The 24,622-nt window shown below is 41.6% G+C and overlaps 2 protein-coding genes across 4 annotated transcripts; both read left to right on the forward strand.

The window, feature by feature from the left end:
* The first annotated feature begins 841 nt into the window (after window positions 1-841).
* scinla (scinderin like a) lies at window positions 842-15,737 on the forward strand. Of its 3 annotated transcripts, none has more exons than XM_090236070.1 (17): window positions 842-970; window positions 2,959-3,031; window positions 7,137-7,321; window positions 7,708-7,862; window positions 9,008-9,169; window positions 10,352-10,501; window positions 10,921-11,010; window positions 11,138-11,359; window positions 11,608-11,823; window positions 12,426-12,559; window positions 12,707-12,797; window positions 13,045-13,215; window positions 13,577-13,754; window positions 14,082-14,197; window positions 14,283-14,360; window positions 14,679-14,739; window positions 15,024-15,737. In XM_090236070.1, exons 3-17 carry the CDS (start codon window positions 7,141-7,143, stop codon window positions 15,182-15,184), a joined length of 2,166 nt encoding a protein of 721 aa, XP_090092196.1. In that variant the 5' UTR covers window positions 842-970; window positions 2,959-3,031; window positions 7,137-7,140; the 3' UTR covers window positions 15,185-15,737. The 3 variants fall into 3 exon arrangements, with proteins under 3 accessions (XP_090092196.1, XP_090092193.1, XP_090092195.1); XM_090236067.1 differs by lacking the exon at window positions 842-970 and adding an exon at window positions 2,214-2,290; XM_090236069.1 differs by lacking the exon at window positions 842-970 and adding an exon at window positions 2,757-2,868.
* Window positions 15,738-20,128: 4,391 nt separating this feature from the next.
* Window positions 20,129-24,497, forward strand: zgc:109982 (retinol dehydrogenase 8). The gene is made up of 6 exons (XM_021604438.3): window positions 20,129-20,480; window positions 20,764-20,925; window positions 21,559-21,738; window positions 22,715-22,808; window positions 23,532-23,715; window positions 24,030-24,497. The coding sequence occupies exons 1-6, from the start codon at window positions 20,384-20,386 to the stop codon at window positions 24,267-24,269; spliced, it is 957 nt and encodes a 318-aa protein (XP_021460113.2). The 5' UTR covers window positions 20,129-20,383; the 3' UTR covers window positions 24,270-24,497.
* Window positions 24,498-24,622: the final 125 nt, after the last annotated feature.

Below are 24,622 nucleotides of genomic sequence, written 5' to 3' on the forward strand. Positions count from 1 at the left end.
GCCTTGACACAATCCTGTCTCGGAGCTCTTCGGACAATTCCTTCAACCTCATGGCTTGGTTTTTGCTCTGACATGCACTGTCAACTGTGGGACCTTTAGATAGACAGGTGTGTGCCTTTCCAAATCATGTCCAATCCATTGAATTTACCACAAGTGGACTCCAATCAAGTTGTATAAAACATCTCAAGGACAATCAATGGAAACAGGATGCACCTGAGCTCAATTTCGAGTCTCATAGCAAAGGGTCTGAATACTTATTTACATAAGGTATTTCAAGAATATAGAATTAGAATAGAATTTATTATGAATTTGCAAAAATTCTTTGTCATTATTGGGTATTGTGTGTAGATTGTTGGGGGAAATGTTTTATTTCATTCATTTTAGAATAAGACTGTATACTTTCTGAATGTACTTTGTGTGCCATTCAGAGGGTGAATGGGCAAGACCAAATATTTAAGTGCCTTTGAACGGGGTATGGTAGTAGGTGCCAGGCGCACCGGTTTGTGTCAAGAACTGTATCGCTGCTGGGTTTTTCACTCTCAACAGTTTCCTGTGTATATAGAATGCTCCACACCCAAAGGACATCTGGCCAATTTGACACAACTTTGGGAAGCATTGGAGTAAACATGGGCCAGCATCCATGTGGTATGCTTTCGACACCTTGTGGAGACCATGGCCCGATGAACTGAGGCTGTTCTAAGGGCAAAGTTGGGGGTGCGTGCAACTCAATACTAGGAAGGTGTGGTGTTCCTAATGTTTGATACACTGTGAATATGTCAGCCATAGATGCACATGAACACATGCAGGAGAAGACACCTGTACTATCCTGATTGATGACTGTGAGAGTGGAAAAAAACAGGAGAAAGAATGCATGATGCCTGGGGGGAAAAAAGTGTTTCAGCAATTTATTGTTGTAGGGTGAAGACTGGAGTTGCTGAACCCACAAGAGTCTGGGAATGGTGTCTTACATGTATGTATTTGACGTGTTTTCTTAGGGAAGGGACCAAACTCGGTCCTCGGGAGCCCAAGGCTTGCACGTTTTGTTTTTTGCCCTAGCATTACACAGCGGATTAAAAAATAATAAAATCATCACGCTTTGATCATTTGAAATTAGCTGTGTAGTGTTAAGGCAAAAACGGCACCCCTTGGTGTCACAAGGACCGAGGTTTGGGAAACTCTGTTTTATGAGTTGTTTAATTGTAAAAGAAAGGCATGATTTTCACATTCTGGTAACAACCTCAGACATTGAGCAACTTAAACCAAGCACCACATTTCTCTCATCTGAGTGGTACACATGAATGTGCTTCAACGTGCAGTTTCATTCAGAATGGGTTTAAAGTCTTTGAGAAGTTTAATCTGGTGCATTCCCTATTGTTATTATACCCTCAATACTATTCTGTGGTGTCTGCAGCTGGAGCACATATTTTAAGCTGAGTGAGAGACAGCACAATGGGACAAGGTGTCCTGCCAAAATAATATTGAGACTGCCGTCTGCAGCACCCTCTGTAGCACTTTGTTGTCGAGGGCAGTGCAGTTGTCTTACCAAGTGGTGATGCAGCCAGTCAAGAAGCAAAATAATGTACTTTTATTTTAACTACTCATATCATGCATGATGTCAAGGGAAACAAAGTACTCTGTTTCAGTAAATAATAGTTGTTGGGTGCAGGGTTCCATTTCAATTCCAGTCAATTCAGGAAGTGCACTGACATTCCAATTATCTTCAATGCTTTTCAATGTGGAAAATTTGGAATTGTAACTTGGTTGACTTTGTGAATTGACTGGAATTTAAATGGAATTGACCCCAACCCTGGTTGGGTGTAGACTGAGGTCACTGGGCCCTCAAGAGACTGGGAATGCTGTCTTTGTTATTTATGTAGGCATAGTTGTTGTCATGTTTGAAATGCCACTTTGCATTTAGCAAAAACATTCCATACTCCTACATAACCAGAATATAAATAAAACTCAAAACAGGATTTATTACACACGAATACAAGTTTATTACATGGCAATGTTATAGTCATGATCTGTGCTGCATTGGTGTGTGAATAAATGCTGACATGTATGGAATTTATCATACAGTGACAATAGTTGTAAAGTTCCATAAATACGTATACAAATATTTTTTTGTACTCCATTCCTGCCCATCAGTGGCGGATTTAGGCATAGGCATCTTGCCCGGTGCGGCATTGGGCGCCCGCACACAAAAAAAATATATCTGAATGGTGACATTTGCGCGATCTAGTTTGTGAGCTGGGAAGGTCTCCCACTCAGAAGTACGAGATGGGGCGAGGTAGGTTGACCTCAGGGCTCTCCACTGGAAGCCCGAGGTAGGGCGAGCGGGGAATCTATCAAATAGCGCACCTCTAACTTTGTACAGTACTAATGCAATTAGTTGTGCAATTTAGTTTGTGTTTCTTGTTTGAAGTGCAATAGTGTAATAATCAGGTTATCTTCTTTATAAGTGTGTTATTCTATTTGTGTTACAGGATTTGTGCAATTTAGTTTTATTTGTGTTTTTTGTTAGCAATAGGGTAATAGTGTAATCATTTGATTCTCTTTTTTATTTGTATTTATATACTACAATTTGTTTATATTTGTCTTTGTTACTTTTGGATATTTATGAGTCTTTAAAAAATATATATATTTATATAGTTTTAAATGTTATTATTATTTCTTTGCGTTGTTCCAAATGCCTGAATAAAAATTACAGTGCAGAATGGTGTTTTTTTGTTGCTGTTGGGGGGGGGCGCTAAAGTGGGGGTTCGCCCAGGGAGCCATACAAGCTGGAACCACCACTGCTGCCAATGACTGGTACCTTACTCAATGTAGGACTGTAGTGGTATGATTACGACGTGTTGTTACTTGCAGGTGGGTTGGGGCGCGTCCGGAGACGCCTCTTCTTTCCCGAGCGCTGTCCTCCAGCTATATAATATCCTCTCTCACGTTCAATCTTTTCAGAATCTGGAATACTACACAACATCCAAATCTGACTTTTCTGCTGAGTTCATCTTCGAGAGTTTTCTACTAACAGGTAAAAAAAATATATATAATACAACATTTTATAACTACATCAACTTGTTCTCATACAATAAGGATACACATAGATTTGTAAAATAAATGCATAAATTGATCTGAAAGAAAAGAAAGCCTATGTTCATGGAAAATAGGAAACATAGTAATTTATGTAGCTTCTTTAGAGACGAACTAAACTATAAAGTTGTTTATTATCAGAATCTTAAGTATTGAAGTAAAATGTTGCTGCCGGTAGATCTATTCTTTATCATATTGCAGTTGCCCTGTAAACTCATATCAGGTAGCCTAGGCTGGATGTCTTTCGCTATTTTAAATAGATGTCACTCAAAATGTGTAGAGTGGTCAAGCGTAGTGAAAAATAACTGTTCGAAAATGTAAGTAAAAAATAAATAGAACTTCAATACGCTTCTATTTCATTCATCATTTCGGGAATTTACTGCCACTGTGCCTTTAAATTATAATGGGTGTCGGCTGGCTAGAATCACATGAATCCAAGAGGAAAGAAACCTACTCAAAAACAGTCCTTGTACTGTGAGTCATGTCATATCTTGCAGAGGAATTAAAGAGATAAAAAATACTTGTAGGCTACAGTTCTCCATTTGATTGCTTAATTGAGTTGTTGTGTCAACATGTTGACTAGAGAATATGGAAAGTTAGGATTTGAACATTGAAAAAAATAAGTCCATCTCTGTCATGTATCTCTCTGAATGTTGATGCTTTTTTGCACGATGAGATTGTGAATTTAATATTCTAATGACTGATAATTCATATGAATTTATTTAATGAATTAAATATATCATGTATTCTTATCATGTTTGTCTCAATCTTACATAACATTTTTTGTAAAAGTAGGAACTTTACTGTTTTTGAGGGTCATGAATCCTATAGTTTTTGTCATCTGTGTTCTGAGGTGGTTTTGTGTTGAGTCATCCTCTACCAGAATTAACCCAGAACTCATCCAGTAGCACCACATAGGAAACCAGCTGCTAGGGGAATACTAGAGGATAATTGGTTAGAGGAACAAATGGGTCACAAATGGGCATATGTTTACAGATTCCTTCCTTAGGAGAACTGTATCTTCTTATCCAATCTCACAAGAAGCTTCAATCAAAACATGGCTGCAGGAAAAATTGTATTGATATTATGTCATTCCTGCTTGTATGGTGAAATGGACTTAAGTACTGTACATTTTCAGTTGCTGGATTGTTGAGAAAAGGATCAGTCTTCCAAACAGTCAATTTGGAGAGAAATTGAGAGAGCTACTGTTCCAAGTTCTCCCATGAGTCAATCAGGGTCACTTGATTCACTCTCTTTGCACCACCACCCTAGATCAACACAGATTTAGGGCTCTGGTCAAATGTAGTGCACTGTATAGGGATTAGTGTGCCATTTGGATCAAAGCTTAGTTAGACACACAATTGTCAATAAAGGAGTAATAATAGTAAAGTAACAGGTTTTATGTTAAGTCCAATATGAGATATACTCTCATTAATACTTCCAGTAATAAAGACATGAGTTTATAAATTCAAGCACACATTACATTTTTGTTTTGATGATGGAAGACAGCCATAGTAAAGATAGACTGTCCAAGAAAATAATCATTGGTCGCCAACAAATATTTGTTTTGCAAACAGACACCCTGGTATATGCTGCCATTATGGTGGGCCATTCCACAGAACACACACCTGTCTTATGTAAATAATACTGTTCATATGGCTTTCTCTTCGGTGGGCCAACAATTACCTCAGTTTACCTGAGAAAAACATTCACTAAGGATGGGAAGCTTTGCCCTGTGTTGTGTATTAAAACCTCTTAAGGATCAGACCCTTTTTTTTTTTCACAATTTAGCCTAAAATGACATACCCAAATCTCAGCACCTGAAGCAAGGATATGCATATTCTTGAAACTCTTTGAAATGTGAAATTAATGTAGGAGAATATAACACATAGATCTGGTTAAAGATAATATAAAGAAAAAAAATATGTGTTTTATTTATTTATTTGTTCCTTCCTTGAAAGGCCAATATACAGTTTTAGAACACCTACTCATTCAAGGGTTTTTAATTATTTTGACTATTTTCTACATTGTAGAATAATAGTGAAGACATCAAAACTATGAAATAACACACATGGAATCATGTAGTGACCAAAAAAGTGTTAGACAAATCAAAATATTTTTTATATTTGAGATTCTTCAAATAGCCACCCTTTGCCTTGATGATAGCTTTGCACACTCTTGGCATTCTCTCAACCAGCTTCATGAGCTTCCTGGAATGCATTTAAATTCACAGGTGTGCCTTCTTAAAAGTTCATTTGTGGAAACTCTTTCCTTAATGCGTTTGAGCCAATCAGTTGTGTTGTGACAAGGTAGGGGGGATATACAGAAGATAGCCCTATTTGGTTAAAGACCAAGTCCATATCATGACAAGAACAGCTGAAATAAGCAAAGAGAAATTACAGTCTATCATTACTTTAAGACATATATGAAGGTCAGTCAATCCGGAACATTTCAAGAACTTTGAAAGGTTCTTCAAGTGCAGTCACAAAAACCATCAAGCGCTATGATGAAACTGGCTCTCATGAGGCCCACCACAGGAATGGAAGACCCAGAGTTACCTCTGCTGCAGAGGACAAGTTCATTAGCGTTACCAGCCTCAGGAATTGCAGCCCAAATAAATTCAAGTAACGGACATCTCAACATCAACTGTGCAGAGGAGACTGCGAGAATCACGCTTTCATGGTCAAATTTCTGCAAAGAAACCACTACTAAAAACGACACATAAGAAGAAGAGACTTGCTTGGGTCAAGAAACACGAGCAATGGGCATTAAACCGGTGGAAATTTGTTTGTTGGTCTGGAGTCCAAATGGGAGACTTTTGGTTCCAACTGCCGTGTCTTCGTGAGACGAGGAGTGGGTGAGCGGGTAATCTCCGCTTGTGTATTTCCCACCGTAAAGTATGGAGGCGTCTGAGTAAGGGCTATTTGACCAAGAAGGAGAGTGATGAGTGCTGCATCAGATGACCTGGCCTCCAAAATCCCGACCTGGTTTGGGATGAGTCGGGCCGCAGAGTGAAGGAAAAGCAGCCAACAAGTGCTCAGCATATGTGGAAACTCCTTCAAGACTGTTGGAAAAGCATTCCAGGTGAAGATGGTTGAGAGAATGCCAAGAGTGTGCAAAACTGTCATCGAGGCAAAGGGTGGCTATTTGAAGAATCTCAAATATAAATTATATTTTGATTTGTTTAATACTTTTTTGGTTACTACACAATCCATATGTGTTATTTCATTGTTTTGATGACTTCACTATTTTTCTACAATGTAAAAAATATTGAATTACTTGGTGTTCTAAAACTTTGGACTGGTAGTGTATGACTTAGGAATCTAGGTGCAACTTCCATTATTGTAATGTAGACGCAGAGAGTCAGGAAGCAAGTGCAGTTGGTGAGTTTAATAACAAAGAACCTGAAGATATAAAAAACAAGAGAAGCGTACTAGACATGAAAACAAAACCAATACTGCCTGAATACTGAGGGCTAAATAAAGATGGTTGCCAGGTGTGCATACTGTGGGTTGCCAGGACCGGTTGTTAGTAGAGCGGCAACATCGAGCGCTGGAGCGGGAGAATGGGTGACAATTATTAGCGCCATAGATTAACCTTTCACACTACAGACGCTCTATGGACGGACTCTGACATTACTCATTCTGATATTTTGTGCAATTTTTGATTGTGTGTATTGTTATTATATTGCTAAATATTACTACACTGTTGGAGCTAGAAGCATAAGCATTTTTCTATACCTGCAAATATCTGTGTACCCGACCAATAAACTTTAATTTGATTTAAAGGTCTCCATAACAGGTGATAAAGAGCCATAAGTTTCCATCATATCTTTGACATCACTGAGGGTTTTTTGTGTTTGTCAGTGGTAACAACAGTCACCTTGTATAGCACTCACCAAACAGAGAATTAGATCAAGATGGAAATAGATGGCTTGTAGAGTAGTGGATCAAGATATGGGTTGGTTACTATTACATAACATTGTTGAAGTCCTAACTACGGCAAGCTCAAGTATGAAATGTCACTTTGTTTCTCCTCCTCTCCAGAACCATGGTGTTCCATAAGGAATTTCAGACTGCAGGGAAGGAGCCTGGTCTTCAGGTGTGGCGCGTGGAGAAGATGGATCTGAAGCCGGTTCTTAAACAGCTCCACGGAAACTTCTTCACCGGAGACTGCTACGTTCTTCTCTACACCACGGCTGCCCCCTCATACTACATCCACATGTGGCTGGGTGAGAGAGAGAGCTGGTTACCCGACTGATATAGCTTATCACCATGGCCACTCAGGCTGAGCCTTAAACCATTATCCTATATGTGCAGGAAATGGGTTATAAAGGGTTATAAAAAGATACATGCCTGTTCACTTGTCATATCTATTTGATAAGGAACTGAAAGGTTCCTCCCTTGTATTGTTGTGTATGCTCCGGGGAGAACTTACCCCTATGTACAGATCTAGGATCAGCAATCCTAACCTAAACCATTAGTAGGACAAATGCTAAACTGACCCAAGAACTGCAACTAGGGGAAACTTCACCCAACACCGTTCTGTATGTTCATATGGACTTTCCCATTGGTCTTCTTCCTCAACTCCCCACGTCTCTATTGGCTGATACCACAGGAAGTGAGAGTTCTCAGGATGAGAAAGGTGCGGCAGCCATCTTTACCACCCAGCTGGATGATTTCCTGGGCGGAGGCCCGGTCCAGTTCAGAGAGGTGCAGAACAACGAGTCTCTCACCTTCCTGGGTTACTTCAAGTCTGGCATCAAGTACAAGGTTAGATATTTCAGAATAACATCTCAGAGAGACAATTGGGCATATTAGCTTAGATCAGAGCGTCATAGAAAAACCTCAAGTGTTTCTTGGTTAAATAAAGATACCCACACACGCTAGCACGCATACTCTACACACACACACACATATATATTGTTGTATGGTGGTATTATACATTTTGTATTGTAGATATGTGGTGGTGTAATTATGTTGAATTATGTATTGTTTTGGATTTAGTTTTATGTGTGATGTAAGTGCCTTAATGTGTTTGGACCCCAGAAAGAGTAGCTGTACCCAAGGCAGCAGCTAATGGGGATCCTTAATAAATACAGTACTGCACATCCTTTTAAAAATGACTGAAGGTCTCGCTGTGTCTCGCATGACAACCCTAGTATAGCTTTGGTTTCCTTTTCCAGCACGTAGATGCTTACTCTGTTGTTATACATCCCACTACTATACTTCTCTAAGTATGTCAGTGACATTGAACCCCAAATGAATTTGAAGAGAAGGGTAATTATCGAAAAGATTGTGCGTGGGTTTCTCATTATTAGGTTAAGTATTGGTAGAGTGGAGTCCCATTTGAACTTGTTGACTAATGAGACTCAAGTTCACAGCTACTGATTACCAGCGTCCAGTTAAAGGATGGTAAAATGTGTATTAATCAATACTCTAGTGAGAACAACAGCAACACACCCATCAAAGTATTGAAATACTAATGAGTCATGACACATGTTGCCCATATTTGAAGCTGTACATGCACAAAAGAGGGATTTGCTAAAAAAGTAACTGTGCTATTTATAGTAATGTGTGTATGTAAGTTTTAGCATCTGCAGTGGATAAAGTTTTCCATAGAGGGTTGCCATGGAGAGTTTCAAATGATGGACAGGCTAAGGGAGGACACATATGGGTCTAATTCCAGAAAGCCAAATGGCTGCATGTCTGGCAAGATTTTACATTAGCTTCTGGATTGGCAAGTAGAGGAAGCTATGGAAGTAAATGTTTACTTACAACTCTGAACAAAGTTGCTGTCAATGACGTTGGAGTTTAACATGCAGTGTGTACCATAAATATATATAAACTTCTTATAAGCAATGTATTATTGTTAGCTTCGTTAACCTGATACACTATTTCCATTGTCTGGTCTTCAGCAAGGTGGGGTGGCCTCTGGCTTCCAGCACGTGGTGACCAACGACATGAACGTCAAGCGTCTGCTGCACATCAAGGGCCGCAGGGCCATCAGGGCCACGGAGGTAGACATGTCCTGGTCCAGCTTCAACAGAGGAGACTGTTTCATCATCGACCTAGGAAAGGTGAGGCTGGGATAGCCTATCGGAGACTAAGCTAAATTATGATATGTTACTAAGTCTCCTCAACCAGACTCACGTGTTGAACTTGGCCAATGCTACATAAGGGGATTGTCACATAGGCAGATAGGCAGAAACACAATGATCCCACATGCACAATGTTTGCATATGTGTAATGAGGGTGATTTTACAGCCCTCTCCAAAGAAGGAGAGGGCTGTAAAATACCCCAGTTGTTATTTTGTGGATCATGCATGAGCATGAATAAGTAGAGGGGAGTGGGATAAGTTGAGCCATTTTGTACATTCAGCATCACGCCGTCAAGGGAAATATAGTATTCTGTCTAACAAAGATATCTACATATATTTTAGGATGGTCTGTATCCCTGGGAATAATCAGAATGCATGTAAACATTACTGTCTTGAAAACATTGCATGTCCAAAAGAAGTGGTCTCCTGGGACATGGTAAGTTGAGCCCCGGGACAGGGTAAGTTGAGCCGTGCTGAATTGAATATTAGCACTACCTTTTTAAACCCACATCTTGCTTTTTTTCCCAAACACAATAAATGTTTTGTCTTTTAATAATTTGAAGAATATTTTAACACAGGCTTAACACCTAACAAACTATTTTTTTCAAGACTTTTAACATAGGCCAGGTCCTGTTGTTACTTCAGATCCCAGCGATATTGCCTTGCATTGCCCCAGGAAAGAAAACACTTCAATTTGCTTAACTTGCCATTGGCTCAACCATTGGCTCAACTTACCCCAAGGCAAACATTTTGACTAAATTAGCCCACGCAGCTACAAGGATGCACTTTCATGCTAGGTTTAGGACCTCATATTGTAGCTTATAGAGACCCAAACTGATGTATAGAACAATCTTAAAAGTATCTACTTTGGTTTAGATACAAGCATCATGAAACCTCTAACACAAAAAAAATGTTTTTTGGGCCTGACTTGCTTACCACTTTTTCCATGTGGTTTCTTCCTTCACAGACTCCATGAAATGATGACCTCTTCCTAAATATTTGATCAAATGATACATTTTGTGTATGGTTTCCTATAAACAAGGGTGGCTTAACGTACCCATTTGGCTCAACTTACCCCACTCTCCCCTGTGCATAAAGGCAAGAGTCTCTTCCCTTAGTCTGAGTCATGGTCATTCAGACAGCTTTTGTTTCTATTCTCAGGACGTCTTCCAGTGGTGTGGCAGCGAGTGCAACAGCTTTGAGCGTCTGAAGGCGTCCCAGGTGGCCATCGATGTCCGTGACAACGAGAGAAATGGCCGTGCCACTCTGCTGATGATTGAGGAGGGAGGAGAGCCACAGGCTGTCATCGACGTGAGTCACTCTCTCTCTCACACAAACACACACACACACACACACACACACACACACACTCACACACAGACACACACACCGATAATCGCGGAGGGAGGATAGCCACCACCACCACCACTTCCTGACCCTGTTACATTGGAAGGGTCAGAGAATATGAGGGGGGTGGTTACTGGCATCTGCCATTATTATGTGCTCTGGGCACGCTAAGACATTGTGGTACGATCTTATCTCATTCAATGCATTTAAAGGGTAAGGAGTTGCATGGTGGTCACAAACTATGTACAGGGTATTTTATGCAATGCTGGAACCTTTTTAGAGGAGTGCACTGGGACTTCTTAGGCAGAGCTAATTAACTTGTCTATGACTTATTTCCCATTATTCACGACATGAAGCATTGTTGTGATTGTGTTTATTTTTAGGCTCTAGGGCCCAAACCCAACATCCCTGCAGGAAGCCCTGATGACGAGTCTGTTGATAGATCCAACCAGAAGAAAGGAGCTCTCTACATGGTAAAGATTTGCAGCCTTGTGATGCTCCCAGTCTGACCTGTTATGGCATGGCACTGCGCACTCTGACAGCAAAAGTAGCCATTTCCGTTGTCGCTGTATAATATTGATGAATAAAGATGTATTGTAGATCTCTGATGCGGCAGGCTCCATGAAGGCATCAGTGGTGGCCCAGACCAGCCCCTTCAAACAAGAAATGCTTTCCCCCAGTGAGTGTTACATTCTGGACAATGGAGTGGACAGCAAGATCTTCATCTGGAAAGGACCTAGTGCCAACACAGCTGAACGCAATGCTGCCATGAAGGCCGCAGAGCAGTTTATCAAGGAGAAGAAGTACCCCAGACACACCCAGGTAACGTTACATCAAACCTCTCCCCCGTCACTACTGCTGCCTTGAATATTCTGAACTTGTTTGGGAAGTTAGTCTCAAGTGGTAACACCGCCAACTCCGGAAGAACACGTTAGTCCCCCTGGTCGGGCATTTTCCATACATAAAGGGAATGGCATTCCATTACAGCCACCACTCCACATCCCATCAACATCCTCTCAGATCTGTGGATTGATAAAGTCCTTTGAAGTCTACTCTATTTAATTCTACAGGTCCAGGTGTTGCCAGGCGGAGGAGAGACCACCCTGTTCAAGCAGTTCTTTTGTAACTGGAAGGATAAGGACCAGACCACGGGCCCAGGCCAGGCCTACAGCTTGGGGCGTATCGCCAGGGTGGTGCAGGTCCCCTTTGACTCCTCCGGCCTGCACACCAACAAGACCATGGCAGCCCAGCATGGCATGGTGGATGACGGATCCGGGAAGGTTCAGGTACGGCTGGAAGATAGTAGTGATGACATACAATGATCTAACTCAGGACTATTAAAACAAGTGGCACTGGCTGGGGAAAATGGATACCTAGTCAGTTGTACAACTGAATGCATTCAATTGAAATGTATCTTTTGCATAGGTACTGGAGGAGAGGTTTGGGAAATACTGATGTAACTCTACTACTTCTGGTGTGTTTAATGTAGAACATGACACACTGGGAGAAGTACAATGAGTGTACAAAACATTATGAACACATTAGGCTTAATTTCTGGTGTCATGCCACCTCTCTCTGCCAGCTGCCAGGTTATTTCTGCTGGTGGGATGTGGAGCACTCTTGTAACTTGTCTCCCCACTTCTAAAACCAAAGTTGCGCCCCTATCAAGAATGGTACAACACCCAAAGGACATCCTTGACACAACTGTGGGAAGCATTGGAGTCCGCATGGGCCAGCATTCCTGTGGAACGCTTTCGATACCTTGTAGAGTCCATGCGGCAGTTCTGAGGGCAAAAGTTGAGGTGCAACTCAATATTAGGAATGTGTTATTAATATTTTGTACACTCAGTGTATGTCGTAATGTAAAGGAGATGGATCTCCTCCTCAGGTGTGGCGTGTGGAGGATGGTGACCAGGTGCCAGTGGACCCCTCCAGCTATGGCCAGTTCTATGGAGGTGACTGCTACCTGGTACTGTACAGCTACCGCCTGGGAGGCAGGGAGCAGCACATCATCTACACCTGGTGAGTATTGTTCACCATATGGCCACAAGAGGGAGACATAATCATGCTTAAGCTATAGGCCTAACTCTGCAGGAGGCAGGAACACATCTGTTCTCTGTGTTTGTCCCTATTCATATCCCTGTAAGATTGATTGATTGATGATTGCAGGCAGGGGCTGAAGTGTACTCAGGATGAGCTGGCTGCCTCCGCCTTCCTGACTGTCAGGCTGGATGACTCCATGGGAGGGTCTCCTGTCCAGGTGAAATACTAATTCAGACACTATTCATAACAGATATATCTTCTTTAATCACATCACATATGTCATAAAAAGTGGTTCTCTATATATCATTGTCTTGACTTAAATGGTTGAACTTGTGAAGGCTCCAGAGGCACTGCTCTGTGGATGACCCTGTGCAGGTTCCAGCCTCTTGTGTGTGTGTGTGTCGATCCTAATCTGTGGTTTGACGGATGTGCTGAAGTGTCTCCTCTCCTACTCTCTCCTCCAGGTGCGTGTGACTCAGGGCCAGGAGCCGGCCCACCTGATGAGTCTTTTCAAGGGGAAGCCCATGGTGATCCACCTGGGGGGGACGTCCCGTAAGGGAGGCCAGAGCAGGGTGGGCTCCACACGCCTCTTCCACATCCGCCAGAGCTCCACCAGGGCCACACGGGCTGTAGAGGTCAGTCAGTCATACAACATATACAAATCAAATCTAAATGTATTGGTTGCATACATACACACACACACACACACACACACACACACACACACACACACACACACACACAAACTGAAGGCCTATGTAGGTTTAGGTGATCACACAACATACACAAACTACAGTACTAACCACTGATATTTTTAATGATCCTGATTACTTTAAATTAGGGCAGAAGTTATGAAGTTACATAAGGAATATGAGAAAGGAAACATTTATTTTCGTACAGTTAATAAAGTAACTGAGGAGGATTATAGGATAGGAGTACCTCACCACTTCTCTTTCTCTCACTATCACTCCCTCGCTCCCATTCTCTCCTATCCAGGTGGAGCCCTCTGCTGCATTCCTGAACACCAATGATGTGTTTGTGCTGAAGTCCCCTAACACTGTGTTCCTGTGGAGGGGAGTGGGGGCCACTGAGGAGGAGCTGGCTGCAGCCCAATACGTCACCTCTTTCCTGGGAGGAGGAAGTGCCACTGAGGTGTCAGAGGGCAAGGAGCCAGGTGGGTGTTTTAGTCTTACACCTAATCACAGGCATAACATAACATATTTTAGTGATGATAGGATTAATTTACTTTGTCTTTGAAATACGTTTAATGTAACACTTTTATTAGCAAATAATGCATATGAATAGTCATTTCAAAATTACTCCAATTTATTCTTGTTTTTCTAAAGCTACTTTTTGTCTTTTAGGCAAATGTCATTGCCGGCCGCTTTATAGTTAATTTTTCAGATTTTCCTTCATTTGCATTGAATTAAACTTGTTTTCCATACTGGTATGATGAGTGTTTCTGATGTACCATATTGTATTGTTCTGCATCCTTCCCCAGCTGGGTTCTGGTCTGCTCTGGGAGGGAAGAAGGAGTACCAGACCTCTAGGAGCCTGCAGAAGATGGTTAAGCCACCACGCCTGTTTGGCTGCTCTAACAAGACTGGCAGGCTCATAGTGAGTAGAGGGTGGATTTCTCTTAGTGTAGGGATGGAATCATTTCTTGTGAAGGATACTCTGTATTCATCTCTCTCTCTCTCAGGCTGAGGAGGTGCCTGGAGATTTCAACCAGTCAGACTTGGCAACTGATGACGTCATGCTTCTGGACACTTGGGATCAGGTAAGGTCTTGGCCTGATGTTGAAGACCATTATACAGTATAATCCACATGATCCCAGTGGCTCTGATACAACTGAAGTCCTGCCATGATAGTTTTTAAAGGAAGTGGTCCAATCCTCCAATCCCTCTCCACATTCTGCTTTTATTGTTTCTCTATCCCATGATCCCCTGAGGGCGCAGGGTTGAAGCCATAGAAATATAATTAAATACTTCCTGGCATGGGTACACCCAATATGGCCGCCGCTCCACCCATCAAGGAGCATTGATTTGAATGGGAATGGCAATTCTAGTCATTTAAAATTGTTATATTACTTTTACAGATCTTCCTCTGGATCGGCAACGAAGCCAATGAGGTGGAGCGGACCGGATCAGCAAAAATTGGTACAATAGATTATTTATCAATTGGCCATTGTTGATGCATACACGCTATCACTACCTCAGTGTAGTCCCTAACAAAAAATGTCAATCTATAGCAGGGTTTCACAAACTCTGTCCTGGCCCCCCCCCCCCATTTAGTTTTTTCCCTAGCACTACACAGCAGATTCAAAGAATCAAAGCTTGATGATGAGTTGATCATTTGAATCAGACGTGTAGTGCTAGGCCAAGACCGAGTTTGTGAAACTGATCTATGGAGCTTAATGTAGAGCTTTCTTCTTGTCTTTTAGCCAAAGACTATGTGGATTCGGACCCTTCTGGTCGCCGGGGCATTGCCATCACTACGATCAAGCAGGGAATGGAACCACCAACCTTCACCGGCTGGTTCCAGGCCTGGGACCCCAAGTTGTGGGAAACCGACCCTCTGGAGCGTATCCGCGCCCGCTTTTAAACTTTACTGTGCTCAACCACTTCCTCCTGCTCCCTCCCCTCGCATGGCTTCTTCTCCTGCATTATCCTCTACTCCTGAAAACACAAGGCCAAGACATCTGAAAGACATATACAAGCAGTTGGACCCATAAACCCAATGAAACTGGTCTGGTCCATTATATTGGATTAGCCTGGTCTCAGATCTGTTTGTGTTCTTGCATACTCCATTGCTGGTATTGTCAAGCCAAATGTTTGACATGAAAGTGAGTGACAAGAAGTTGGAATGATAGCACAAACAGACTGGCACTCATGCTATGCTTGGATGAATATCTCAGAAAATGTTGTCTTTATTTTGTTATTATCATGTATGTATGGCTTCTCAATGAAACAAGTGCCAATGCTCAAACACAGGAATGATAGTTAAATACAAGAAAATGCCAAGTCTATTTCATGCTTGTATACTGTCGTAATTTTACTCTGAATCCGATAAAAATTTACTTCTGAAGAGAAACAACCAACAACCAGGTTTTATGGGATTTGATGATTGTTGTATTAAAACATCCTGCTTTTTGAAAGGGGGTTGTGTTTTTTTTTATTATTTCTTGCATTATGTACACTGAACAAAAATATAAACGCAACATGTGAAGTGTTGGTCCCATGTTTCATGAACTGAAATAAAAGATCCCAGAAATGTTCCATACTCACAAAAAAGCTTATTTCTCTGAAATGTTGTGCAAAAATGTGTTTATATCCCTGTTAGTGACCATTTATTCTTTGGCAAGATAATCCATCCATCTGACAGCTGTGGTATATCAAGAAGCTGATTTAAACGGCATGATTACACAGGTGCACCTTGTGCTGGGGACAATAAAAGGCCACTCTAAAATGTGCAATTTTGTCACACAACACAATGCCACAGATGTCTCAAGTTTTTGAGGGAGTGTGCAATTGGCATGCTGACTGCAGGAATGTCCACCAGAGCTGTTGCCAGAGAATGTAATGTTTACTTCTCTACCATGAGCCGCAACCAATGTCCTCTTAGAGAATTTAGCAGTACACAGCCAGAAGAGGACTGGACACATCTCAGAGCCTGGTTACTCTCTAGTTTTCTTCCCAGCTTCCTGTCTTTCTTGAAACCTTTCTTTCTAGCAACCGTGCTATTACATCTGCATTGCTTGCTGTTTGGGGTTTTAGGTTGGGTTTCTTGTGACGAATGCTGATGTAAAAAGGGCTTCATACAATACATTTGAATGATTCTGTGTGTGTATAGGTGTCGGCTATGTGTATGTGCTGGGTGGTAAACTACTGTATTTAAGACTCGATCATGCGACCGGCATTGGATAATGAGAATTGAGCTAACTGAGGGAGCCATGTGAGTAAGAGGTGCTTTGGAACAGGCAGCTGGGAAAAAAATATATATATAAAATATAAAAAATATAAAAAAATATATATAAAATATAAAAAAATATATAAAAATATATATTCAGCCCAAGGGCACAACGGCCACTAGCCGCAAAATGCATACATTTTTTTAGTGGCCATTACGGCCACACAAGGGGGATGCCGCTGTGAAATTCGAGGCATGATCAATTGCTTGTCAAATAGTGAATGAGAGACTGATGAAGTGTGTGCAACCTAAGCAAAAAACAAAGAAGACTGCATGCCTTTTTCAAATCATCATTAGTCTCATCATGCAGCCTTAGAATGTATTAAACATTAAAACATGTAGCCCAACGTTTGTATCACAACTAAAGTGTCATAAATAACTCTAAATTAAACATAATACGAGGACAAGCTTCTTTGTTAACCACTCAACACAGAATAGCTGTGCGCACACTCCCTAAAATTGTGTAGAGAAAATATCCTTTCTATATTATTCAGCTACGTTCAATTGTATTCTTCCTAATATAAAATAACGCCATAGAATTCTAAACAAATCTTGTCTAGTGTAGCCCACAGCTATATGGCATAGCCAGGTCAGGGCCTAACATAATGACAACTCAGAGTATGCTACTCTGTTCTTCTGTAATAGACATTTTTTTCATATCATGTTTCTTTGGACCTGTCTAAAATATATAACGGATTTATTGTGTTGGTGTAGCAATATCACATGGACTTATTAGACTTTTTAAAATGTATATTTTCCAAAGGTCTGAATCAGTGGTGAACGACAAGGCACTGGAGTGGCGAACCACACTTGCTGTCTCTGCGTGGCCAGCTCCCCTCTCTCCACCGGGATTATTTGCCTCTGACCTTATTAAAAGGGCTGAGTCACTGGTTTGCTCGCTCACTCTCTCTCTCTCTCTCTCTCTCTCCCTCTCTCTCTATTTCAATTCAATTACATTCAAAGGGCTTTCTTGGCATGGGAAACATATGTTCACCCAATAGATAATTGAGTTTACCAAAATTTGATTTGTTTTGGAATCATTTCTCTCTCTCTGTCTATCTCTACCGCACCTGCTGTCTCAACCTCTGAATTCTGGGTTATGAAAAGCCAACTGAGATTTACTCCTGAGGTGCTGACCTGTTGCACCCTCTATAACCACTGTGATTATTATTTGACCCTGCTGGTCATCTATGAATGTTTTAACATCTTGAATAAAGATCTGGCCTTAATGGCCATGTAATCTTATAATCCCCACCTGGCACAGCCAGAAGATGCCTGGCCACCTCTCAGAGCCTGGTTCCCCTCTAGGTTTCTGCTTTTCTATGGTGTTTTTTTCCTAGCCACCATGCTTTTACATCTGCATTGCTTGCTGTTTGGGGTTTTAGGCTGGGTTTCTTGTGACAAATGCTGATGTGAAAAGGGCTTTATACAATATATTTGATTGATTGTGTGTGTGTATAGGTGTAGGCTATGTGCTGGGTGGTAGACAATTTACCCATGACACAGTGTTTATTTACCCTAGTCTGACTGACACCAAACACACACCAAAGTCTTCCTCTACTCTCCCTCGCTGTGTACCACATGAGTCTCGTCAGTCAGGCTAAGTTTGCCCACACACCCTACTTCTTTTACCACTATCCCTGCTAGCCCACAGCCACCCCACTAATCAATCTCGTATAAAAGTCTTATAACATTAGTTAAGCCCTCAGACGGGGCCAGGCGTACTTCTCTTTGTGTGTGTGTGTGTGTGTGTGTGTGTGTGTGTGTGCTATCGCAACCCACAAATGTCTCAGACTATGTTAGGAATATTTATTTCTCACACACAATAGAATAGGTCAACTTTTGTACTATGGGGGGATAGTAGATTTACATAGTCTAGTGCTTTTGCTGTTTTTACCTTTGGACTACTCATCTTGTTGTCTGACAAAAAGTAGAAGTTGGCAGTTCTTCCAATATCTTCAATATGCACCTCGGACGCGTGCAGTTGCGTCCAGGATGTGTCTGCCTTCACTTGTAGCCTGTGAGAAAGACTTGATCATGTGACTGGCATTGGACAAGGAGAATTGAGCTATCTGAGAGAGCCATGTAAGTAAGAAGTACTTTGGAGCAGGCAGCCGGGAAAAATATATTATAATGACTATTTCAGCCCAAGGGCACAACGGCCACTAGACACAAAAGACATAAAACATTTTAGGGGCCGTGACGTCCACACAAAGGGAATGCAGCTGTGAAATTCGAGGAATTATCAAGTGCTTGTCAAATTGTGAATGAGAGACTGATGAAGTGTGTGCAACCTGAGCAAAAAACAAAGCAGAGCCCATGCCTTTCATGAAGCGTTTTTCAAATCATCATTAGAGTCTCATCATGCAGCCTTAGAGTGTATTAAACATTAAAACATGTAACCCAGTGTTTGTATCACAACTAAAGTTGTAAAATAATGCCATAGAATTCTAAGCAAATCTTGTCTGCTAAATGAACTAGTGTACCCACAGCCATATGGCATAAGGACAACTCAGAGTATGCTATTCTGTTCTTCTGAAATAGACTACAGTTTCTTCATATCATGCTTCTTTGGACCTGTCTAAAAAATATAACGGATTTATTGTGATGGCATAGCTATATCACATGGACTTATTAGACTTTTTAAAATGTTGTTTTTCCAAAGGTCTGCATCAGTGGTGAACGACAAGGCACTGGAGTGGCGAACCACACTTGCTGTCTCTGCGCGGCCAGCTCCCCTCTCTCCACCGGGATTATCTGCCTCTGACCTTATTAAAAGGGCTGAGTCACTGGTTTGCTGTCTCTCTCTCTCTCTCTCTCTCTCTCTCTCTCTCTCTCTCTCTCTCTCTCTCTCTCTCTCTCTCTCTCTCTCTCTCTCTCTCTCTCTCTCTCTCTCTCTCTCTCTCTCTCTCTCTCTCTCTCTCTCTCTCTCTCTCTCTCTCTCTCTCTATTTCAATTCAATTACATTCAAAGGGCTTTCTTGGCATGGGAAACATATGTTCACCCAATAGATAATTGAGTTGACCAAAATTTGATTTGTTTTGGAATCATTTCTCTCTGTCTATCTCTACCGCACCTGCTGTCTCAACCTCTGAATTCTGGGTTATGAAAAGCCAACTGAGATTTACTCCTGAGGTGCTGACCTGTTGCACCCTCTATAACCACTGTGATTATTATTTGACCCTGCTGGTCATCTATGAATGTTTGAACACCTTGAATAAAGATCTGGCCTTAATGGCCATGTAGTCTTATAATCCCCACCTGGCACAGCCAGAAGATACCTGGCCACCTCTCAGAGCCTGGTTCCCCTCTAGGTTTCTGCATTTCTAGGGTGTTTTTTTGCTAGCCCCCATGCTTTTACATCTGCATTGCTTGCTGTTTGGGGTTTTAGGCTGGGTTTCTTGTGACAAATGCTGATGTAAAAAGGGCGTTATACAATATATATTGATTGATTGTGTGTGTGTATAGGTGTAGGCTATGTGTGTGGCATGCTAATGGATGCTAATCATGCTCCTGTATAAGGCTGTTTCTGCTGAGTCAGACTACAGTGGATTACTGAGCCGAAAGCAAATCACCTTTACTCCCTCTCTTTCATCTCCTCATGCTCACTCTTATTCCGTCCTTCTCTCTCATTCCCCCCTCTCTTTCAATCTTCCCTCACTTTCGCTCCCCCATTGCTTTCATTCCCTCCTGCTGTCCCTCATTACCTGATACTGGAGTTGTGAGACCAATTTATTTTTGTACCGTTCAAATCACTTTATTAGCCTTATCCAGGAATTTTTCTCAATTTAGGTTCTTAAAGATAAAGGAGTTTCTGTGAGACTAACAGCAGCGATGAACCAGAAGATTGTCCTCATCACAGGTTGCTCCTCAGGCATCGGCCTGGCCCTGGCTGTACGCATAGCCAAGGATGAAAAGAAGAGGTTCATTGGTAAGTTAATGGGTACTCTTTGGGTTGAACAGAATTTGGATATTTAATGTTATGGTAACCAAAATGTGATGTTTATTCCATCTCTGTCAATGGATGAAATCTCAGCTATCTGTTAAAATTATTATGGAAAGCAGTGAAATTGTGAGGATGGTTCCTTTACCTTCAGAATCCCCAAAAGTATGGTCAGAAACTCCTAATCCCCAGACTATACAGCTACACAATATTCATAGACAAACTTGTCTGCTTCCAAGAGACTAAGATACACCTGTGTTGTGTTCTCCAGTGTATGCCACAATGAGGAACCTGGGTAAGGCAGAGGCACTCATGGAGGCGGCAGGCAGGACTCTGGGCAGGACCCTGGTGATTAAACAACTGGATGTGTGCAATGAAGACTCCATCAAGGCCTGTGTGGCCAGCCTACCGGATGGCAAGCTAGACATACTCAGTAAGTACGGATGCATGCCTACACCCTTATCTGGTATTACATGTAGGCTAATGGCCTCACATTTATATGTATGGACACTGTCTTCCCTGATCGCGTTTGCATTACAAACCCAGTAAAGCATTTGACTGTAATTATTTTGTAAGGCTAGTTGGTTGTACAGTCAAATTAAAATGGCCTGCACTGAGTTTTCCCACACATCCCAATTCCAGTGGCCGGTTCAGTAGGATGTAACGTTACAGAACATTCAGGCAGAAATGTATCATAGAAAACAGATATAATTGTCTGTCATGTAGAATAGGGCATTGTTTCAGCTCTGCTGATTCTATTTGTATTTGCAAACAAATCAAATCAAAAATCAAATCAAATGTATTTATATAGCCCTTCGTACATCAGCTGATATCTCAAAGTGCTGTACAGAAACCCAGCCTAAAACCCCAAACAGCAAGCAATGCAGGTGTAGAAGCACGGTGGCTAGGAAAAACTCCCTAGAAAGGCCAAAACCTAGGAAGAAACCTAGAGAGGAACCATGTGGGGTGGCCAGTCCTCTTCTGGCTGTGCCGGGTGGAGATTATGCAAACGCAACAATCAGAACGTTTTCACATAACTGAATAAACCTATATTTTCCCCTCTCAGTCAGCAATGCTGGGATGGGTCTGGTAGGCCCCATAGAGTGTCAGTCTATAGAGGAGATGAAGGCTGTCATGGATACCAACTTCTTTGGTCTAGTGAGACTCCTCAAAGAGATCCTACCAGACATGAAGAAGAGGAAGAGTGGCCATATTGTTGTGATCAGCAGTGTCATGGGCATACAGGGTAAGAGATGTTGCTTCTTTTCACACAATTGCTTTTCATGAGGTTTTCTTACAGACTAGCAAGTGTATTTGTGAGTAGGCTACACATTTGTATGTGCCTAATGGCACAGACATGTATTTTAAAGGTAAACATGCATTACCAGTTGTAATGTGGTATGAACACAACCAGGCATGATGTTTTCATCTGATTGTCAAATCACTTCAAAAAGTGCACATTGGTCCACTCCAAAATAAATTCCAGTTTCCAAACAGTGCAACAGCCATTGGATTAATGGAAAGAAACATCTGTTAAAAAACACCAAAACGTGCAATGACATTCAGAGATTGTCAGTAGATCTAAACTCTTGTAGCCTGCATTAATTGACGTGACAAATTTAAAAAATTTGTGAAAAGAAAAGTCAGAACACCTGAAAAAGGGCTGAAATATGGACGTAAATACAGCCATGTCTGTCCCGAGCTCATCGACACGGGAAACTGCGAAGTCCCAGTTAAAAACAATGTTGCCATTTTGCTAGCAGGCTGAATCCAGTCGATACAATGTTGCAAATTTGCTAGGGTATAGAGAGGAAGACAGCCAGAGAAAATAGATTAATACGATTGAAATAACCTGAACCAGCTGTCACTGGATTAAACCATGACAGGTTGTTCGTTTAATTTCGAATGCGCTTTTATTTTAATATTTACCACTGTATCAGTACAAAATTGCATTTTAAACACATAGGAGAATAGTTCAAAGAGATCCCCAGCAATGTTTGCAACTTATGTTGCATTTAGGGGAGCTCATGTCTCATTTGGGGGGCAGAGCCCCCCCGGCCCCCATAATTCCCACACTGCTACTGGTTCAATATTAACCGTTGAAGAAAACTAGGCTTAGAAATGGAAAGACTCCATCACGATCTGAACTTCATAAATTTACATTTTACAATTGACACATCCGGTCTGTATAAATTATTTGGTGGCATTCTCCTTTTTCACAGGTATATTATTCAACGATGTCTACGCAGCATCCAAGTTTGCTGTGGAGGGTTTCTGTGAAAGCATGGCCGTCCAAGCCTTGAGGTTTAATCTGAAGTAAGTAGTCCTACCGTACCACTAGTTCTGGTCCAGGGCGTTAGTGTGGTTTGCTAAGGAATGCTCAGCATTAGCAATAACTAACGCCTTGGACCAGAGCTTCCCTTCCACATACTGCATCTGGTGTGTGTGGAGGGTACATTCACACTGCTCTGTTTGTGAGAGTTAAATTATCAGGGGGCAGAGATTAGAGAAGGGAGTGAGAGGATGCATCGTGGAGCTGCCTTCCCCTCAGGGGGAAATAATGCATGCTAACCAACACCTGTAGCCCACTCGTCCATGTCACCAACACCTGTAGCCCACTCGTCCATGTCACCAACACCTGTAGCCCACTCATCCATGTCACCAACACCTGTAGCCCACTCGTCCATGTCACCAACACCTGTAGCCCACTCATCCATGTCACCAACATCTGCACTTATACACTGCAATATCCTACCAGTGTTTCATGCCACGAGTGACAAAAAACATGCTACAGTTGGGTAAAATGGCAATAACAACCACACCCAACAAATATTATAGAGATTATTTATAAGAAGCAACAGCGTACAGACACAATCTTAGGATTTATTATAGATTTTCCTGTGGTATTAGATACAGAAAATACAAAAGGGTTTTGGTGACAGAATAGAATTGAGTTTACTAGGCTAACTGAACATTCATTTGAAGTAGTAATTGTGTGTGTATGTGTGCGTGTGTGTGTTGCTGCCATTGCTGTGGCAGTATAAGTTTGATTGAGCCAGGTCCTGTGGTGACGGAGTTTGAGCATAAGGTCTATGAAGAGGGCATGAAGACAGACCTCTCCAAAGCTGACAAAGTGACAGCAGATATGTTTACCAACATCTATATGAAGAACTTCAAGCAGATCTATGAAAGCCTTGGACAGACACCTGAGGACATAGCAGAGGTATATTAGCCTATTGGGCTCAAATTGACACATTATAAAGGCTTATCCATATAACATCTTATAAAGTATTACACTTAGAGACTAAGTAAAGTCTCATTCTAAATCACAGGGTTAGTTTGTTTGGTGCATGTGTTCAAATTTCTGTGCTTAAATGTCTCTCCCTAGCTTGACTCACTTGACTTGTCCAAGGGCCCTCAACAGTGCATCTCCAGAAAACCATGTTCTGGAAAGTTATTTTGTATTTATTTCAGGTTATTCTGAATTCTTCATCTCATTTTCAATGGCCCTTCCTTCTCCGTGTCTTCCTCCCTTAGCACACACACAAGATCATCACCATGGACAACCCTCCATTCCGGCACCAGACCAACACCTTGTACACCCCCATGACCACCCTGAAGTATGCTGATCCAAACGGAGACCTTCCCATCGACACCTTCTACAAGATGGTGTTTGAGCACGACAAGGTCTTCAATGCCAGCCTCAACTTCCTCAAGCTGCTACGCTGGAGGACCCGCAAGAGCTTCGCTATAGATAAGGACAAGAGCAATTCTTAGGATGTGTCCCAAAAGGCAATTTTCTAATTAATTCACTTTTTTTTATTATAAATCATAAACCAACATAAAATTCCAAGGTTTTATCTTCTGAGTGTTGGTGTTGAAAATGTACGGATTCAAAAGTTGATGGAGTAGTTATCTTTCAATTTGGGCAAAATGTTTCACTGGGGAATCTCAATGGACTTTTGTATTGACAGGGCCTACAATAAAAGGATCCATCACCACTGATAAGATGTGTGGAGATCCAATTATGTAACAATATTATCTATTGGGCCACTAATCCATGATTCACAGGTTATAGAATATTACACTGCATTCAAAGTCCCAATTGTATTAAAGGATAATCCCATATT

The sequence above is a fragment of the Oncorhynchus mykiss genome, chromosome 5 (genome assembly GCF_057628025.1).
Source record: "Oncorhynchus mykiss isolate SJ-2025 chromosome 5, ASM5762802v1, whole genome shotgun sequence".
Lineage (NCBI taxonomy): Eukaryota > Metazoa > Chordata > Actinopteri > Salmoniformes > Salmonidae > Oncorhynchus > Oncorhynchus mykiss.